The 19,164-nt window shown below is 42.3% G+C and overlaps 2 protein-coding genes across 2 annotated transcripts; one reads left to right on the top strand and one right to left on the bottom strand.

Moving 5' to 3' along the window:
* Nucleotides 1-17: 17 nt before the first annotated feature.
* Nucleotides 18-12,684, top strand: TATDN1 (TatD DNase domain containing 1). Its single transcript, XM_003205278.4, has 10 exons — nt 18-159; nt 1,284-1,347; nt 2,632-2,775; nt 2,873-2,915; nt 5,483-5,568; nt 5,824-5,864; nt 7,234-7,310; nt 7,952-8,022; nt 8,907-9,033; nt 12,069-12,684. The coding sequence occupies exons 1-10, from the start codon at nt 88-90 to the stop codon at nt 12,169-12,171; spliced, it is 828 nt and encodes a 275-aa protein (XP_003205326.1). The 5' UTR covers nt 18-87; the 3' UTR covers nt 12,172-12,684.
* A 144-nt stretch (nt 12,685-12,828) lies between these two features.
* RNF139 (ring finger protein 139) lies at nt 12,829-19,161 on the bottom strand (the record flags this gene model as incomplete). The annotated part of the gene is made up of 2 exons (XM_010709310.1): nt 12,829-14,885; nt 19,044-19,161. Coding segments are annotated over 2 exons (1,926 nt in total), but the record flags the coding sequence as incomplete, so codon positions are not given.
* Nucleotides 19,162-19,164: the final 3 nt, after the last annotated feature.

Genomic DNA, 19,164 nt, shown 5'->3' with positions numbered 1-19,164 from the left:
TTTTTTTGTGATGGGCACTGCGTGAATGTAATTTTACATTCGAAAGGAGTTTACTTGGCTCCTGAAACGTATGAAGTTCAGTTTGTGATGTTTCTGTGTGCTTTTGCAGATGACCTTTTGGATGTGGTAGAGAGAGCTGTCAAAGTTGGTGTTAAGAAGGTAATTCCTCACAGCTGGAATTTTTTACACGTTTTAACCTGCTTTCGATATTTTGTTTTTGGAGTGCTCCACTACTGAAACAAACAATTCTGCAAGTTGCAAAGGAAAACATGGCAACTTTCTTCACTACCGTAATGTGAAAGTCTTCCATGCCGAGAGCCTTGTCTTTAATTTGCACTGATCATTAGGCACTAATGATTTTAATCCAGTGCTGTTGTGTATGATCCGTGATTAATTATACATTTTCAATAGAAAGATGTTCTCCTCTGACATATTGTAGCAAATCATTACAGAAGTTTCCATGTTAGATACATTGTCCTGTTTTAGGTGACTCTCACTTTGCAGTTACCAGTACAGGGGCAAATATTCAAAAAGAGTCTGATGGCTGTGAACATGCAGATATTTTGATACATAAAGGTAACTGGTGACTGCAGAAAAGATGGAAGTACCCGTAACCTTGTGTGGTTGAGACATCTGGATGACTGCTAGTAAATGGTAGCTTACACATATTGAAACTCCATGACAGTGAGCAGGTTTGTAACTCTTTAACTTGTCTGCACTGGACCACCTTATTTAGTTGTAATAGCCCAGCCTGCCTCTGTATGCATCTCTAAATTCAATAAAGTATCAAGGAAAAGATAAGAGTTAAAATAGAACGCATTGGACGCTGTTATGAACTATTCTGCTGGTGTATTAGAAATAAAGAAATAAATCCTCCTTGGCAGGAGGAATGGGTACTTGGCAGTTTGCTGAAAGCCTCTTATCTAAAGGACTGAGCCATGCAGTGCCAGAAGTCTGCCCCATCCCAAACTGTGTTTGCTTGCCTGAAAACTTAATCTCTTTATCTGAAAATATTTATATTTGTCCATGTATCTGCAGATTTATGGTGATATAAGGTGATTTGATTAAAAAAAATAATAATTTTTGTTACCCAGTGTATTTCCTAGGTCCTGGGGATTTAGGAAATCTCTTTGTTACTGATGTATGAAGCTTTGTTATCTATACACATTAATAATTGTCTTGTCGTGTTCTCTGCCTAGACTCTTAGTTCTCTCTGAGTGTTTTCTTAAACATTCTGTTTGATATTCAAAGCAGAACATCCTGACAGTACTTCTTCTTTCCAGTTTTTGATTACAGGTGGGAGTCTCCAGGACAGTAAAGATGCATTGCAGCTGGCACAGACCAATGGTATTTTTGCTTCAGATTTTTATTGTTGGTCAAAAATTGAATCTGCCCACAATCTCTCAGAGTTAATCATAGAATCATAGAATCACAAGGTTGAAAAGGACCCACAAGATCATCTAGTCCAACTGTCCTCCCATTACCATTGCTACCACAAGCTACTAAACCATGTCTTGTAGCTCCTCATTCAGACGCCTCTTTGAATGATGGAATGGCGACTCCAGCACCTCCCTGGGCAGCCATTCCAGTGCCTGACCACTCTCTGAGAGAAAAAGTTCTTCCTTATGTCTAACTTAAACTTCCTCTAATACAACTTGTGGCCCTTTCTTTGGGTTCTGTTTGTTATTTGGGGGAAGAGGCCAAACCCCGCTTCATCACAGCCTCCCTTCAGGAAGTTGTAGAATACAACGAGGTCTCTCCTGAGCCTCCTAAATTAAGAGTGTATAAAGACATGCCCCTGGACTTGTTTACAGAATCTCAGATTAAAATTGAAAATGAGGATTCAGAGTGGGATGAGTGCATTGCGTATGGCTTTATATCGCTATTTAGATTTCTGGGTGTTGGAAGGGATTGATCATTGCTCTGATTTCTGTTTCTAGGCAGTTCAAATGTTTAGAAAAACCAAGTCATGTGTGCTGCTGGAAGCACAGTTTTTCACAAGGCCCTCTTCCAGCAGTAGGCTGAAATAAATATATGACATAGAATGTATCTCCCTCCCAGTTTTCTCTTCTATTAAAAGCAATGCAATCCCTCCCTTTTTTCTTCAGGTAGTTATCACTGCACTAATTACTTAAATACTTATTCTATTTAAGTAAGTAGTGTATTTATACACATTAAAGTACTGTTTACAGAAGAGAATCATAAAAGAATTCAGGTTGGAATGAAGCAGAGGAAGTAACCTGGTCCAATCTGTTGCTTAAGGCCTTTGTGTGTGTGTGTCTTATGTATGTGTGTGTACATATGTATTTATATAAATATTTTTATATGCATAAAGGCATATTTTATACGTATATATTTCCCTCCCATACTTTTACATTCTTCATAAAGGCACCGAATGTGTCTTTTTGTTGTGGTACTGAGGTCATCTAGATAGGATTTCTAGGTAAGTCAGACACTGCTTGCATAATCCTGTCCCAGCTAACGAATGTAGAGGCGCATGAGATAAAGGTGGTCAGAGGGAGTTTTCTTTTAAAATTACAAGTAATGAAAAATGTCCAGACACAGATAATAGCTTATATGAACTCATTATATTTTTTTTTCTTAAAACCATCTAATAACATATTGCTTTAGATATGTTTTACAGCACAGCTGGCTGCCACCCTACACGCTGCGGGGAATTTGAGCAGAGTAACCCTGACCAGTATTTATCAGAATTAAAAAATCTGATTGAAAAGAATAAGACAAAGGTAATAGCAGTTGGAGAATGTGGCCTAGGTAAGTGTTACCTTAGTACTTCAGTACTGATACGTGTAAACATGTATACACATCCTTGAACCCTAACTAACTGGGGTTTTGTTCTTTCTAATTGTAGATTTTGATAGATTAGAATTTTGCCCAAAGGACATCCAACTCAAGTAAGAAACTTGTTGTCTAAAAGTTGATTTGTATCACTGTACATCAATATTTTCCTTCCTGTGTTCTACCAGATAGCGTTTAGTCAGGTAGACATTTGCAATTTGCAGATTTTTTTTGTGTCAGAAAACGTGACTTTAAAGGAAGCTTTTGAATTTTTGAATTTTGCTTCCTGCGTGGTGTGGGTTTAACATGTCCTTTCCTGTAAAATCCATCAGAATTGCTGGGTTTCCAAGTGTGACAGCTATTCATTCTTGCTCATACTCAGTCAGGCAGACTCTTGGGAAGAATTAATGTAACTGTAGTACGTGAAGGAAGAATTACTTTGTTGGAGTGGAAGACATAGAGGAGAGAATAGAACTGTCAAAAAGAGTAAGTCAGCAGTGGAGAGAAGGAAGCTTTTACTGAGGGCAGTGTTAGCTGAGATAATTGAGGGCTGATATGTTCATCTGAGGACCTGGAGAGATCGGTAGTTTGAAGTAATATACACAGCAATCATACTGAGTGAAAGGAGCTACCACAGCCCCTAACATCAGCCTGCATTCTTGTACTGACAGTCTTCATCTGCAGTTCTCTTTGTGAGAGAAGGTGGGTGGTGGAAGGGGCAAGGGAGAAATTCCTATGAAGGGAGACTGATGAATTGTAGCAGGTTGCTGTTATGGGTAGAATTAGTCACTGGGGGGCAGTGGTTAGTTGTATGTTTTCCTAATTACCACAAGTACTCAGTAGGGAGAGTTAATCATGTCTTTTACTGTGTGAACGTAGTACTGCAAATACTCCCCAAATTAGACAGAACAAAATACATAAGCCTAGTTTCTAAGAGCTCTTTGAAACAGACGAAAGAAATATACTATCACCCATATGTGAATCCCAAGTTGCTTTTCTGGAGATCTGCTTCTGCATGGCCAAATTTGCTTCATTTGTGTTAGTGCTGTGATCCCCAAACTGAAAATGCCAGAGCATTTGAACTTTGTGGTCAATACTAAATCTGCAAACAAACAAGCGAGAATGTTTTCAAAATTATTGAGGAGAAACAGACATAGCCAATGGCCTGGCTCTCACCTGACAGAAAAAGGCCATACCTTCAGTACTGTAACTAGTAAGGCTTGGCATCCTGATGATTTACACTGTTATGTTCTTATCACCGTATGTCACGTTTCTTTCTGCTTTTCCAGAGTTTCTCTTTCCTGGTTTTTGAGTTTTGTTCTTTTTTATCTAGGAGCTTCCCTGTCGACTTCCTCATTCTCTTTCACAGGGCACATGGCAGCATGCGATGTGATGGGCTTCACCGTAGCTAGATAAGGAAGAAGCTTGCATTGCCTCCCTCTCAGCTTTGAAGAAGAGTAGTGGTTTTGTGGGTAAAAGGTTGCATCAGCCAGTAGTTACTTATGGGGATTATTTGCAGCTCAGTCTCTAAAACCTCATTTTCGTATGAAGCAAGTCTGAAGAATGAAAACAACTGTTTAAAAAAAAAAAAACAACAAAACACCAGTAATCAAGCAACTGTAGCTATTTAAACTGCAAGAGCAATTGTGAATTGCAATTAAATTTGGATTTTAGTCCATCTAGACTATGCACAGTGTCCAGCTACAAAGAAAATTGTGAGGAGCATGAGAGGAGCATTTCTAATTCTCGAGCCTGAGTGTAGCATGGCAGACAGAGAAATTGTAAGTAATAATATTGTGGGATCAGGACTAGCAGCAGGTTACTGGAGACAAGGTTAAATTGGTACTCACTGGTTCTAACTTTAGAAACTGCACTGGGGAACTGGCTACCTGGTTACCTGCCCTCTGCCCCACGTCTTTGTCTTCATAGACGGCTGCCTTGCTGTTACTGCTCCTTCAAGGGGAATACTGGAAGTAGGAGGTAGGAAAGGAATAAAAATGAGTGAAAAGGAGAGGATGCAGGCACACAGGCAAAAGAGGGAGAACCATTGAGAAATGGGAAAGAGTGAAGACAATGTGCAAAACAGGGCAGAAGATGCGTGGTATTGGTATCTTTTTCATCCCAAGGAAGACAAGGCTGACCTTTGTGGAAGAGCAAACAAAAACTCTGCATTGTTACTTTGCCAGCTCTAAGAACTAATTTGGGCCATTCGGGGTTATAAAATTCTGCACAGTGCTCCCTCACCCACCCCCACACCTTTTACAAATACTTCTTGAAATAGTGGTCTCTGTGTGATAGACACTCTCTTCTATCCCTGGCATTTCTTGTGGAGAGAACTGGCAGTTCCTCTGTCATTAAAAATAAAACAAACCCAACTCCACCAGCACCAACACTACTCAGGGGTGTATGCTCAGCATATATGTGTACGTGTTTTTCCACTATTGACGCTCTTGGCCACTTCTTATCTGTGCCCATCACTGCTGCATGAATATTCCTCAGCAAAAAGTTTCTTTTGAATGTGAATGCTTAAATTGTTGAATGGATGATAGCTTCTGCATAGCAAATCCATTGATTAGTCCTTAGCTCTGGAGGACCGAAATGTACAAGCCCTGGAAAAACTGTTCTGCTGTCTTTCATTAGTCTTTGACTGAATTTCTGCTTAAAAGTGATTTTTATTTTATAGATACTTTGAAAAACAGTTTGACCTGGCAGAGCAAACAAGACTGCCCATGTTTCTTCACTGCAGAAACTCACATGCTGAATTTTTAGGTGGGTGTTGCATGAGGATTTCAAGCAGTAACAAATTCTGAATATGAAAAATCTAGAAACCTGAATCATAGAATGGCCTGGGTTAAAAAGGACCACAATGATCATCTAGTTTCAACCCCCCTGCTATGTGTGGGGTTGCCAACCACCCATCTTGGGCAGCCTGTTCCAATGCATCACCACCCTGTGTGAAAAACTGGGATCTTTCACCTTTGTCTGTTACAAAACCACCTTATGTTTTTACTCTTTATGTTGCAGACATAATGAGAAGAAACAGAGATAGATTTGTTGGAGGAGTAGTAAGTATGGGCTTTGATGTGGTGTTCATTTTTTTAAAACGTGCATCTGTGTGGGGCTGGAGGATGTATGTGAATGTCATTGTTAATGTGTGACTGATTGCTTGCCATGGAGTCTGTGTAGGCTTCCTGTTGGGTATTTTCAGCTATTATAAATTAATATTTGCAATCCAATCCATTTAAAAAAAAAAATCTATTATTTCAGTATTTTTATTTTTGTTGCTTATTCAACAGTTTTATGTTGCAAGGGAAGAGGATAGGCTGAGACATGGCTCTGAGCTGACATGACCAGTTTTTCTTGGCCTAGCAGAAGGACAGTTTAAGCACCTTATAATTGACATTGGCCTCTTCCCAATTCTACAGTGCCTGTAACTGCAGTGCCTCCAGACCACAGATAATTTGGATGCGTGTTCCCAGTGGGAGCTGTAACCTCAAACATTTGCTTCTGACATCAGACATGATTTTCAAATTACATCCAGATGTATCTTCTGATTGCTTTCTGTCTTTAGATATTCAGATAATGTATTTTAATTCAAACACATAGCAGGAAGAAACTTCAGATGAAATGATTAAGGAAGTCCAGCAGTTCTCTTTCAGTTTTCCATTATGCCAAGTTTTAAAGACTTGGATTGTTGTATCCTGCTCATGTCGGACCACAACTGGTCTGGTTATCTCTGTCCCCAAGTCTCCCCATTTGTACCACAAAACCTTTCCCCAAGCTCTTAAGTTATACTGAGTGGTCACTCCTTCCTTCAGTCCTGCACAGCTGGTAACAAGCAGAGACACAAAGAGCACTCTCTGCTGCTGGTTGTTCCTCTGCCTGCGTGGGGAAGGGCGCTCTCTTTGCTCCCTTCAGGACCCACAGCTTCCACATGGGTTACACTTCACACCCTATGACCCGCCGTTTGCCTCTCGTCCTTAGGATGACCAGTAGGCTGTTGGGTTCCTTTGGGCTAAAATCTGTGCTAAAAGTAATTCCAGCTCTTACTCTGACAGTGTCCTCTAGGGAATACCAAGGCACGAATGTAAAAACTAAGCACATGCAGCATTGCTTACTGTATGTAACCTCCCAGATTTCAGGGCTACACAAAATTTGTGGGCCATAAGCAGTATCACAGCATAGACCTTTCCTACATTAATCATAATGAAACGTGATAACTGGTTTTGTTGCAGCATTCCAGTGACCTCAGCCTGAGCTTTGCCCCAGTTCAGAATCAGATGAGCTATGTCCCATCTTTGTTTGAATACGTGTGTAATGAATTCCACTGAAAAGTATTTATGACACAAGTCAATACTACTGTATGATTTTAAATGATTGGAGTTTTAAATTAAGTGTATTACACATCTGCATATGCATTTATATTGATTGTAGGTTCATTCTTTTGATGGCACAAAGGAAGAAGCAGCAGCTATAGTAGATTTGGATCTTTACATTGGAATAAATGGCTGGTAAGTTCCTCGCAGGAAATAAAGCTATTTTAAAGTGGCAGCTGCAATGAACTCATTGGTTTCTTTTAAACAACGAGGTCAAGTTTTCAAAGCTCAATAGACCCTTAATCATCTGACAGATTTAGAATTGCACTCATTAATCTTTTAGCTACAGAAAGTTCTTAACTCACCACTCAGCAAGCTAATTTGGTCTGGGGTCCTTCCTACTACCCTCCAGTCCTCGTTTGGAAATGAATAACGTGATAGAGCGTGGAAGCAGTCTTGCTATAAGATCATGAAAAAACCAGCACAGTTTTCAGTTACCATGTCAAATATAGGAGTAGTGCAAAATGTCACCTGATCAGCTTTATCTGCTGGTCACACAGCCAGCAGTCAGCAGTCAGCCGGCCGCCAGCCAGCTTTGGCTGTCTCAGTGGCACGGGTAGCTGAGGCTGGGCAGGTGGGTTCTGTGCGCTCCCCAGGGCAAGCCAGCTTCCCCAGTAACTCCATGTTTGCTGGTAAGTGCAAAGTTTGAATTCAGAGGCAGCATTTAAAAAAAAAAAACAAAGCAGATTTTCTTTAAATTGATTAGGAGGCTACTTTTGCTATGAAACACTTCAACAGGCGAAGTAATGACTTGTACACGCTTTTTATTTTTCTAGTTCATTGAAAACAGAAGCCAACTTGGAAGCACTGAAATCAATTCCTAGTGAGCGATTAATGATAGAGACTGGTAAGATTTTGTATCTTGATCAGCAGTTCGCGACTTAAATGCTGTTGGGTAACATGATATGCTTACATAGCAGTGATAAGGCCAGCCTGAGAGGAGGGAGCAGAGAACGGACTGCCCACTACTCTGTTTTGGAGGGCAGTCTGTGGGCTTTCTGAGAACTCCTTTTCAGCTTTCTGCTGGAGGGAAGGAACTGCCTGTCAGTCCCCAGCGTAACAGAGAAAGGTGGAAAGGGTACACTGACGAGCCTGCATTTTCAGTTGTATTTAAATACTGAAGTCCTGCTCAACTATCTTTTAAAGTGCAGCTTGCTGGAGAAGTGCCAGACAGGGCAGTTGCTGAGGTCCTGCCAGTGGTAGCTGTAATGTCACCTGGAAACAACAGCTCTTTAAATGGAGTACTGTGGGAGAAGGCTCACATTCCCCTCTTGGGCTGATGAGCTGCAACTTCAGAGTGTGGGATTTCTTTGCGTGTGCACTTCACATGTGAGGAACTGACAGTTAAAAATGCTGCATTTGTTGGAATTTCTGAATCTGGAAAAAAAAAGCAAACTGACTGAATGCTTTTAACTAATTTGCTTACGAAGCACAAACGTTAAAAAATTCTGGAAATTTCTTTGGAACAGGTGCAGTGCATGCATTGTTATGCCAGAGATTAGTGGTCTGTATTATTGTACAATATTTTAAAAGGTGAACTCCTTAAGATAATGGTAAATGCAAAAAATAAAAATGCAAAGATTGTTCAGGTATTAAATTACCCCAATCTCTTCAAGTCATTCCTCAAAAGAGACAGCAAAACCTAATGTCTGTGGATGTAGTTGATTAAGCCATCTCACGGTATTCTCAAGTGATTGCATGCTCTTAATTCTGTTTTTCAAATGAAACTAGATGCACCCTGGTGTGGAGTGAAAAATACTCATGCTGGATCGAAATATGTGAAAACTACATTTCCTACCAAAAAGAAATGGGAAATGGGGCACTGCCTGAAGGACAGGAATGAGCCCTGCCATATAATGTAAGTGCACTCCTGTAGGATTACACGAAATGTTTCAGATTCATGGGGGGAAAAAAAAGCAACAGTTCACGGGGAAGATAGTAAATAGAAATGAATTTAAATGTATTTAAGTATGCAAGGTATTACTTAATTGGTTGTAAAAAAAAAAAAAGAATTTTATATATATATATATATATTATATTATATATATATAAGTTAAGGACTTAATTTTTTCCATTTCAACAATTCTGAATGCAGAAAGCTCCCTGAAAACGAAACCAGTACTGACTCTTTCTTTTCACTCTGTATGCTGAAGAATGAGTTAAGCCCTGTAAAGTAAACTCACTTGAATAAACTTCAGTCAGTTGCAGTTATGTTTAAAACTGATACAGCGCTGGAGCTGTGCTGTTCTCTGAAGACAGACAGTGCAAAGACAGGGATTAGACAGAAATGACATTGATAGGGCTTCTCCCAGTTCCCTTCAGGCCTCGCTGTGCCTGTGGTAAAGGATGCCATCATGTGAACTTGGTTAAGGGTCCTTCCTTCATTCTGCTGTGATGCTGGAACAAATGTTCCATAAAACATTGATCTTGTGAAGTTTAGGTATGAGTAACAGTAGTCAGTGCAGAGAACGGTAAGAGAAAGCTGTAGGGGCTGCTGGAGTCACAACCTGAACGTACAGAAAGCCTGATTTCTGCTACATCCTCAGAATGCATCCTCCCAGAGGTGGGACATGTATTGTTTTAGTGAAAGTGTTATCTCCATTAAATAGCATCAGTATGTTATGAATTTTCACAACTGCTAGCAAAGTCTCATTTGTTGCTTAGAGCAGTTGGTGCTATTGTTCCTGTTATCAGCTCCTTGAAAAGAAGGAATGAGGAAAGTTTTTTGTGCTGTAGTACATGACTTTTCAGTGCAGCAGACAAAGTTCATAGCTGTACATAGCCAGATGCAAAGCCTATTTATTTGATCAGATCTTTATTTGCTGTGAAATCTGTATGTGTTTCTATGTGTAAAGTACCTGTTTGGAACTAATTTCTAAATACTTCTCAAAATGCTACTAAAGACTGTAGGAATTTGAAGTGTCTAAAGAAGAGCATATGTGAGAACTGAAGGGAATGCTGCTGTTGTAGGCTTGAAGAAACTTTGGAGACTGCTGATCATGCTAAAGCATGGTTTAAGTTACCATGGCTACTCCACCAGGGCTCAAAATACCTTTTAATGCAGTGATGTTGCCCTGTAACACTCCTCAAAATTCATTATTTTTGAACACAAACTGCACGCGTTGGGACAGAAGGGCTGCATCAGAATTTTAGACTTTCTGAGGTCAGTCCACAAATGCAGAAGAGATAAACTGAGAACATTTTTTTGCCTCACAAGAGTTAAGGATTTCTCCTGCTGCCTGAACAAGGCTGCTGTGGCAGGTGTGTCTGTTACACCATTCTGTGTTTGTCTGCTGCCCGACGTGCAGCTCATCACAGTGCTTCAGAAACCCCAGCACTGGCAGTACCGGGCGCCTGTCCTACAGCAGTATGTGGGTGCTGCTTTTTGTGGCTTTTTTGTTGTTGTTAATTAAGTAAGAGCCTTGTTTAACTCAACCTTATTTCAAAATTTCTGTTCTCTTAAAATTAATTATAACCATTACTAGTAGTAGATTAGTAACTTGAGAATGTCGTAAGCCTGAGGAAGTACAGTGAGAGTTGGCACTTTGTGACTTGTCAAGCAGCGTGATCTGTTGTGAGAGGAAAGTCAGCATGAGGCCACAAACTATATTTAATATTTAGGGTACATATACTGTTTAATATAGCTCAGTTGGCAGAGGGTTTTTCCACTTTCTTTGGTGGTGGTGCAAGAGTGGGGAAGACAGCTTTTAATTTTGATGGTGATACCTATGTATTAAGAGCTGCTATAAGCACCTTGGAAGCTATTTTTGTGGAAACTTTATCCACAAGAGGCTTTTTTTTTTTTCCCCTCCTGCAGCTTTTATACAGTATTGCAGTAAAACATCACATTCCCACTGCAACTAAGTGGGAACAAGTACCTTAAGCCCTCCCAAAGCTCTTCAGGGCTGACACTCTTTGGTACTTGGAATTCTCATTTCTACGTAGGCCTGATTTTATCCCATCTTCTCTTGAAAATACTCTTAAATAAAGAAGTCTTCTGGCTGCAAAACACGAGCATGAAATGCTCTTAATTCTTCATCTAGGAGAATACTGGCATTCCAGGAATAGTTAGGAGCAACTTTTTCTACTGTTTTCCTTGATTAGAAGTTTAACTATTGCCTAAGTTGAGGCAAAACTCCAAAACCAAAACCACACTGCTAAAGTTAAGGTCCTTCATCTTCACCACAAGGAAGTTTGTTTTTTTTCCTACTGCTAGAAAAGAATTATACAGAAGATACAGGGTTTTTCCTATACTTCAATGACAGAAAATGAAATTAGAAGGGGCTGTGGCCTGATTTGCTGTTACTGAGCGTTAATACTAGTCTTTACCTTCCTTTTGTCTCCTTTTCCTGGATTCTACCAAAGCTCCAGGCCTTCTAAAAGTGCTTATTTAGCATCTCCTACTAACATCTGAGTATATCCATCACAGTACATCTAGAGAAAGGGGAAGCAGAACTGAGCTGTCCTGGTAGTGGTAACCTGTTACGTTTACAGCTGGAATTTAAGCTTTGCCATAAACCAGTTTGTTTATAGTGCCGTTTAACCTTGACAGGAGGTTAATGAATTTCAGTCTGAAAAGACAAGACCACTGATAAAGACATGCACAAAATGACACTTTCTTTGGAACAGAAAGCTGTTTAATTACCTCTGAACAAGAGTCAAAAGACCAAAGATGAATCTGTACCAGTGAGCAACCAGCGACCATGGAATAGAAGTTACTGACTTTAGTAAGTGAAGCTGTTTCCGTATCAGAGCATCTCACCCTGTTGCTCTCATAGTAGGTTTTTATTCCAGGTTAATCTTAGTTACTCATGTACATACAGATATGACACTCTGATGTATATTCAGTACTGATTTTCGGAGTCTAATATCAATTATCATTTTTTTTTTTAGTCAAATACTGGAAATTATGGCAGCAGTAAGAGAAGATGACCCACTCGAGTTGGCCAATACTCTATATAACAACACTATTAAAGTCTTCTTTCCAAATATATAGTTTTCTTACATTTATTCAACATAACTTTAGTAAATAAATTGCAAAAATTTAAGACTGATCATATCTGCAAGTTCTTATCAACAGAAGCCAATATGTAGTGCTTTGTGTACAAGATTAAAGCTGATTTTGAAAAAGGTGGTCTGCATTGGTACAGTTTCCTAGCCCTATTTCCTTTTCATCAAGACTCGGGATCGATTTCTAAAATAGCCTAAGCTAGCAGCTCTTGTTAATACCTGCACACGTTGCAAAATGAATACCAGGCTGCTGAGTTCACGTGTAGAATGCTTCAAGTTACTACTGGTAATTCCGAAGTGCTTAACAATCAAGTGCATGCTTACTACTTTACCAGAAAGCTTAGCGGTTTCATCTTTTGTTCCACTTAGGCAAATGCTGTAGTGTTAAGTCTACCAACCTAAGCTTTTCATTGTTTTGTTTTTAAACACAACTCACTATTTTTTAAGTGATAAAGCTCTGCTAATACTGAATTTGTTAAGTAAAGCTGCTTTGGTTCAAGCTTTTCGTTTCTGATTTAACCCACTGAACAGTCTGTTTTCACCAGTGTTTTACATCCAGAACTCACTGATCAGGGATTACTGGTAGGCAGTCTTTGGCACAGCATTATCACTACATCAATTAAAGAGTGTTTTTCCAACCATCTTAAAAATGTGAAAACATTTTATTCCATGTACAATAATGTACATAATTTAAGGTGGTCATGAAAGAGACCAGCAAAAATTAGAGGTATATTTACAGTAGCACACACCACAGTAAACAACCACCATTCACAGACTCAACACCGAGATACTGCTGTTGTGCTTAAAAGTACAATAACTACAAAGTGATGCTTTTATTCTGTTTGAGTCAATTTTAAACAAATACCTCACGGCTTAGGAAAGAACATCTTAATCACCCAAGAGAGTCAGAGTCAGCGTTAAGAGTCTCATTCAAGTGCTGTTCCACACTGTCATCATCTTCTTCGCCACTATCGGAACTGTCGTTATCTTCATTTAATTCATTTTCAGCATCAGCAGCTTCTTCTGCAACTAGTACAGGATCTTCATTTGGTGGCACAAACCCATTGTTGTTAGAGATGTTGGTGTTCTCCTTGTCCTCAATATACACTTTCTGATGGCACATGGGGCAAGTGTCCTGAATGTACAGCCATTTCCGAAGACAAAGTGCATGAAAGTAATGGTTGCATGGAGTAATGCGAGCAGACGTGGTGAACTCGTGGTAGCAGATTGCACATACGTCATCTATTTCACGGAGCCGGCTTCCTTTCACCTCTGGAAGGGAGTTTATTTTCTTAACAGCAGTCCTGCGATTTATAAAAGTCTTCCAGCCATTCTTTGCTTGCAAATAGATGTTGAAGTACGCGTGTAGACACATCATGCAAGCGCGGATCTTACTTCCCGATTCAAAAACCATTGTGTAAGCTCCATTTCCAAACATGATGACTCCAAATATAAACTCAATAATATTGCCAGTGGAGCGAACATAATAGACGTAATCGTCAAGCTTTTCCCACAGCACGTTGTAGTAGCCATCGATCATAAACAACACATAAACAGTGATAGAAACGATTACTTTCAGGCAGAGCTCTACACAGAACGCAGTAACTGCGAAAAGCCACGTGTTTAGTGCATAGTGGTGCCAGAGGATGTAACTGAGCAGAACGGGCAGGATGAAAAGGCAAGCTGAAACAAACAGCACGGGGAAGTGTCTGCGAAATGACGGCACATGGGAGGCACTGAGAGACATCAGCACGGGGTCTGTCATTCCATGGATAAAATGCAGGACTGCGGTTAGCAAAAGGCACATGTTTCGGCTCAGACGAACTAGTCTTTCTTCTGGTTTCAGTCCGCTTAAACCAGTCTGCAGAGCCAAAATGAAAAACAGAACAGGTGCTACAAAACCCAGCCTTTTGTCGTCCTCGTCGGTCGACCCAATGAAGGCCAAGATGCCAAGTCCCAAATAATGTGCTATGGAGGAAATGACAGCACTCATGCCTAAAACAGTTAAGGTAGAATCACACCCACTTATTATTAGGCTGCAGATCAGTTCCCAACAATTATCCCACGATATCAAGAAGAATTTGTCTTCCGTATTAGTTTCAGCCATCTTTACAACATATGTCAATACCACAGCTTGTGCTGTAAGTCTCGTCAGCCAGAAGACACGCAGTACAGCTGGAAATCGAATCCTTTTCCATGTATCTTCCACCAATAGCTGTAATCCATAAATGCGATACATGTGCCTTACCAGCAGATAAACATACCGCACCGAGTAATAGAACCACTTGATTTTCGTAACTAAAATGACTGTGGTATTCAGTGTCAGCACTAGGCCTGAAATAAAAACTAGCATCTGTCGGACATGTAAAGGTAGTTCAACAACCAAGCCAATTACAGGAATCAGTATATCCAGGATGATTAGCTGGGAATATACGGACTGCATGTTCAGCAACGTAACGTATCCGATTCCGAAGGTAAGCTGAAGGATGGAAAGCGCCATCCATAGCGAAGGTCCTTTATGAGGGAGGAACTGAATTCCAAAAGCTGCTGTGTAGTAGGCACTGTAGAAGTTTATGTGCAAAGAAGCATAGTAATTCACCAACACTGAAGTTGCAGCCAGCAGAAATGCCGAGGCGATCATATAAAACTTGAAAAGTGCTCGCTGTTGTAACACCAGAACAATGCTGGATAGAAAGACACCTGAAAACAGATGGGAACCATTTAGTTCTCAGCAGAAATTGAGTAACAGAATTTACCTATTAGCTTTGCAGCAACGTTTCTTTCATTTATTGCCTTCCCATTAGACGCTCATAACTTTGCATTAGCAATGACGCTATCTTCAGAGAACAGACTAAAGAACCACTTTATCTGGAGAAGGCAAGGTTGAGGATTAGAAAAAAGCAGTGGGCATGGAACACAATGCCCAGAGCAGCAGGCATGGCCCTGAGCTGCACGACTGCAAGGAGCGTTTGGACACCACTCTCAGACACAGGGTTTGGATTTGGGTGGTCCATGCGGAGCCAGGAGTTGGACTCCACGATCCTTGTGGGTCCCTTCCAACTCGGGATAATCTATGATTCTATTCTATGATCTATATTTAATACAGATACGCACTGCTGTGATGCAAAGCCAATTTAAGCATAAGTAGTGCTGTTATTAAGTCTATCTGCAGTTTCAGACCAGAGCAGCAACAGCGTCCAAGTCCTCAAAGATCCTTCCCCGACCAGCCCTGATATCTATGGATAGGTAAACTCTAAAAGCAGTTAAGAATTACCAGATATAGCACCAGTAAATTCCATGAATTTTACACATTTATACCATATTGAGCCCCCTCTTCACCTGAGCAAAGCGCCTAACTACAAACACCCACACTCGTCAAAGTGTCAGGACAGCCTGCAAAACAGTCGAGACAAATTTTCTCAGAGGACAGGCATGAAAGAGAGCTAGGGGATGAGGCAAGCAGGTCACGGAGAGGCTACCAGCTTTCCTAAATCACCCAATTACTCTGGCATAACCCCACCAGGTGAGGCACTCTGAAAAGCTTTGGCAAAGTTCCCCATTCTCCACCTCTAACTGAACTGAGCAACAGCATGTATATTTTTTTGGTACACAGATGCAGAATACAAGGAAGAAGTGGTAAAAGTAAGAAAGGGAAAAATGAACAAGAATTAATAGCAAAAGGCAGAGTACTCCTAAAAAAGTTATTGCATCTTAAAGGTACTCCTTGCAAGCAGCACTGGCTGATGTAAGAACGTTCTCCTTAACTAATCATTAACCTTGGGAAGTTGACTGAGGGAAGAACACAGTCATTCAGGAAGTGCCTTCTGCTCAGTCCTTCCATGAAAAGCTCAAACTCACAAGACACAACACTTTCTAAAATGAGCTTGACCATTTCATTGCCTTTTCATGCATACCATAATAAACAACCGTAGAAGAGTCGAACACGCCCATTAACAAATGCATTTCTCTTCCTTGCAGTAGCAAGTCTGTAGTTGGGTACTGCATGTCATCTTAAAATACTGACCTTTCACATGCAAGTCATCCCTGAAACAATATTGCAGTGAGCTGATAAGAGAGAAAAGCTACACCTACAAGCTCCCCCATTCAGGCAATAGCAAAACGTACAACATATATTGCCAATACACATGGAGGAGCTAAGGCCCACAGGGAGCCTGAAAAGACCCCAGAGGCTACTGGGATCTCTGGCAGGGGAGGGGAGCACCCCACTCCTCTCCTCTGGCCACGGCACACCATCCATCTTTTTGCCATGACCAAGTGGTTCTGCAAAGTGGAAATGCTTACAAAGCACACGCAAAGCACACACATCTGAAAGATGAACAGTGGAGACAAAGCAAGGTTACCCTGAAAGATTAAAGACAAACTTCACTGCAGTTTGCTTCTACAGTGTGTCCAACCCAATGCGCCTGCATAGAATGAAAGTGAAGGAAGAATCAAACTGAGCATTCCTACACTAAAGCTTTTTAAAAATCATATAAACTCCTGTTAGCATTCTTGAAGTAAAATGTAAAATGTACTCCCAGAGTAATTCAGAGCTGTTCGATACCATTTTTGAAAGCTGTCAGGTCTCTCCAGTTAAGATTAGTTGTTCAAAGACAGCAAATGGTAACAAAAAAGGGCAACTTCACCTGTATTTAATTACAGCAAGATCCAACATAAATATCCCAGCATGCCCTAACAACAGCAAAGTCCCAACTCTGTGTCCTGGTTTCAGCTGGGATAGAGTTAACTTTCTCCCAGTAGCTGGTCTGGTGCTGTATTTTGGATTTCAGATTAGAATGTTGATACCACACCAATGTTTTGGTCTTGTTGAGCCATGCTGCACAGAGCAAAGGACGTTTCAGCTTCTTGTACTGTAAAACTGGGGCTGGCTGGGGGCTGCCACTGCTCAGGGACTGGCTTGGCATTGGTCAGAACAATGCGAGCAACCGTGTTATGCATTACTATTATTACTTTCCCCTTCACTTTTCTGTCCCATTAAACTGTCCATCTCAATCCATTTGTTTTATTCCGCCCCCTCCCTTCTCTTCCCCATCCAATTGAGGGAGGATGAGCAACAGAACAGCTGTGTGGTGCTGATCTGCCTGCTGGGTTAAACAACAGCACCCTGTAATCCTTAAATTCACAGAAAAAAAATAACTACTGACTGAACCACACAGAAGGTCTTTAGCATCATCCTGAAGCGGTTCAATTTTATTTAATTTTTGGAAAGCTTAGAACCACAGCCCACTTGTCTCGAATCACAGCCCCTCACAAACTGCTCCCAAAGCTCTCATTGGAGGCAGGGGAGGGATCACCCATTTCCCCACACCCTTCCAGCACAGTGATCACAAACACAATCCTGAAGAGGTTCTTCCTAACTTAATCTCATTATCACACGCTGCAGAGAGATCATCTGAAAATGTATCTCCCATTCACGTTGGACTAAGTTCAAGGCACTTCCTACAGCATCTGGATCACACAATGAATGGCTCCCAAAAACTGCTTTAGTGATATGCTGCAACGTCATTGTTTCTTAAAGGAACTGCTTACCACAGGCACAGAATCACAGAATACCCTGAAGGGTCCCACTGGGATTATGGAGTCCAACTCCTGGCTCCCCCACCCAAAATTCAAACCCGGTGAGAGCATTGCCCAAATGCTCCCTGAGCTCCGGGCTGTGACCACTGCCCCGTGGAGCTGCCCTGTGCCCCCCAGAGCAGCAGCCCAAACCAAACCCATGCTCCATGTTTCTCCTGGCTCTCCTCTTGCCTGCTGCCCTGCTTTACTTCACCCTTTTTCCCCTCTGCTATTGCAACATCGTCCCCACTATGCTTCTTGCTGTTTATATTCCCTTTTAACCTCTCTTCTGACTTTCCTCCCCTGACAGCTGTACCACCCATGTCCCTGCCATTTTTTTTTTTTCCCCTGACACAAACACCAAAACCACACCAAGCCAGCATGCCACAGGCCTGCAAAGCTCCTGGCTGCGTTTCAGCGTCCCTGTTCCTTGCTGTCACGGGCTGCCATCGCCACTGCAGTTCAGTTTAGCTCTCACAGCAGCAGGCAGTTACTCGTGGTGCACAACCCCTCAGCACCGCACAGCGTACCAAACACAGCACCACACTGTTATACCAGTGACTTAACCTCCAGGAAAAAAAAAAAAAAAAAACCGACAGAAAAAGCTGCAAAACAACCAACTGGAAGAGCTCTCAAGTTTGTGAATTCAGTTTGGGGCACTTTCGGGCTGCCATTCCCGAGGTAAGGGACCCGGCAGCGTACCTCAGCCAGGCACGCTACCGACGCGCGCCTATGAAACGCACAGCCGCGGCGTCACATGGCTGCCACACGCTGTGGAAGCCTCCAGACACTGCGAGTGGCAGCCGGCAGCACCCAGCAGCAGCCGGCCCCGCGGCACACGGCACCCGGCAGCGCTCGCACCGAGCTCGGGTAGCTTCCGAGGCCCCATTCGCTGCGAGGGCAACAGAAAGCACCACACGAGCCCATTGCCGCCCTGTAGCCGGGGCCGCACACCGAGAGGCGGGGGACGGGAACGGGTGTGGGATACTGAGAGGGGCCACGGGGAGAGACGGCGCTCCGGCCGGCAGAAGAAGGGGGAAGACACGGCCAGAGCGGAACGAGCGCCGAGGGAAGAGCCCGGGGCTGCAGAAAGCAGGCAGTGGGAAGGGGTCGGAGCCGGGGGAAGGGGTCGAGGAGAGCCCGAGGCGGCACAGCAGCTGCGAACGAGGCCGGCAGGTACGGGGGGGTGGGGGCCGAGGGAGCAGCGAGGTCGGGGCCCGGCCCAGACGAGGCCGCCCGGAGCCGCCCCCAGCGCCCCGCCGGGCCCGGACGGTGTCTCACCCAGCAGCCGCAGCAGCACGCCCAGCAACGCGGCGCACACGGAGCCGCCCGGCAGCGGAGCCGAGTTGAAGATGGCGTCGATGAGGAACAGGCTGGGCACCCGCAGCGCGACCTCCAGCCC

This window comes from Meleagris gallopavo, chromosome 3 (assembly GCF_000146605.3).
Source record: "Meleagris gallopavo isolate NT-WF06-2002-E0010 breed Aviagen turkey brand Nicholas breeding stock chromosome 3, Turkey_5.1, whole genome shotgun sequence".
Lineage (NCBI taxonomy): Eukaryota > Metazoa > Chordata > Aves > Galliformes > Phasianidae > Meleagris > Meleagris gallopavo.
The sequence above is the reverse complement of the archived record's forward strand: the minus strand, read 5'-3'. Positions and strand labels throughout refer to the sequence as shown.

Coding starts and splice junctions, on each gene's coding strand:
- TATDN1 (XM_003205278.4), top strand. CDS start 88: ATGTTTCTGTGTGCTTTTGCAGATGACCTTTTGGATGTGGTAGAGAGA. Junction 1,348..2,631: donor GCAGCTGGCACAGACCAATG/GTATTTTTGCTT, acceptor ATATTGCTTTAG/ATATGTTTTACAGCACAGCT. Junction 2,776..2,872: donor AGTTGGAGAATGTGGCCTAG/GTAAGTGTTACC, acceptor TTCTAATTGTAG/ATTTTGATAGATTAGAATTT.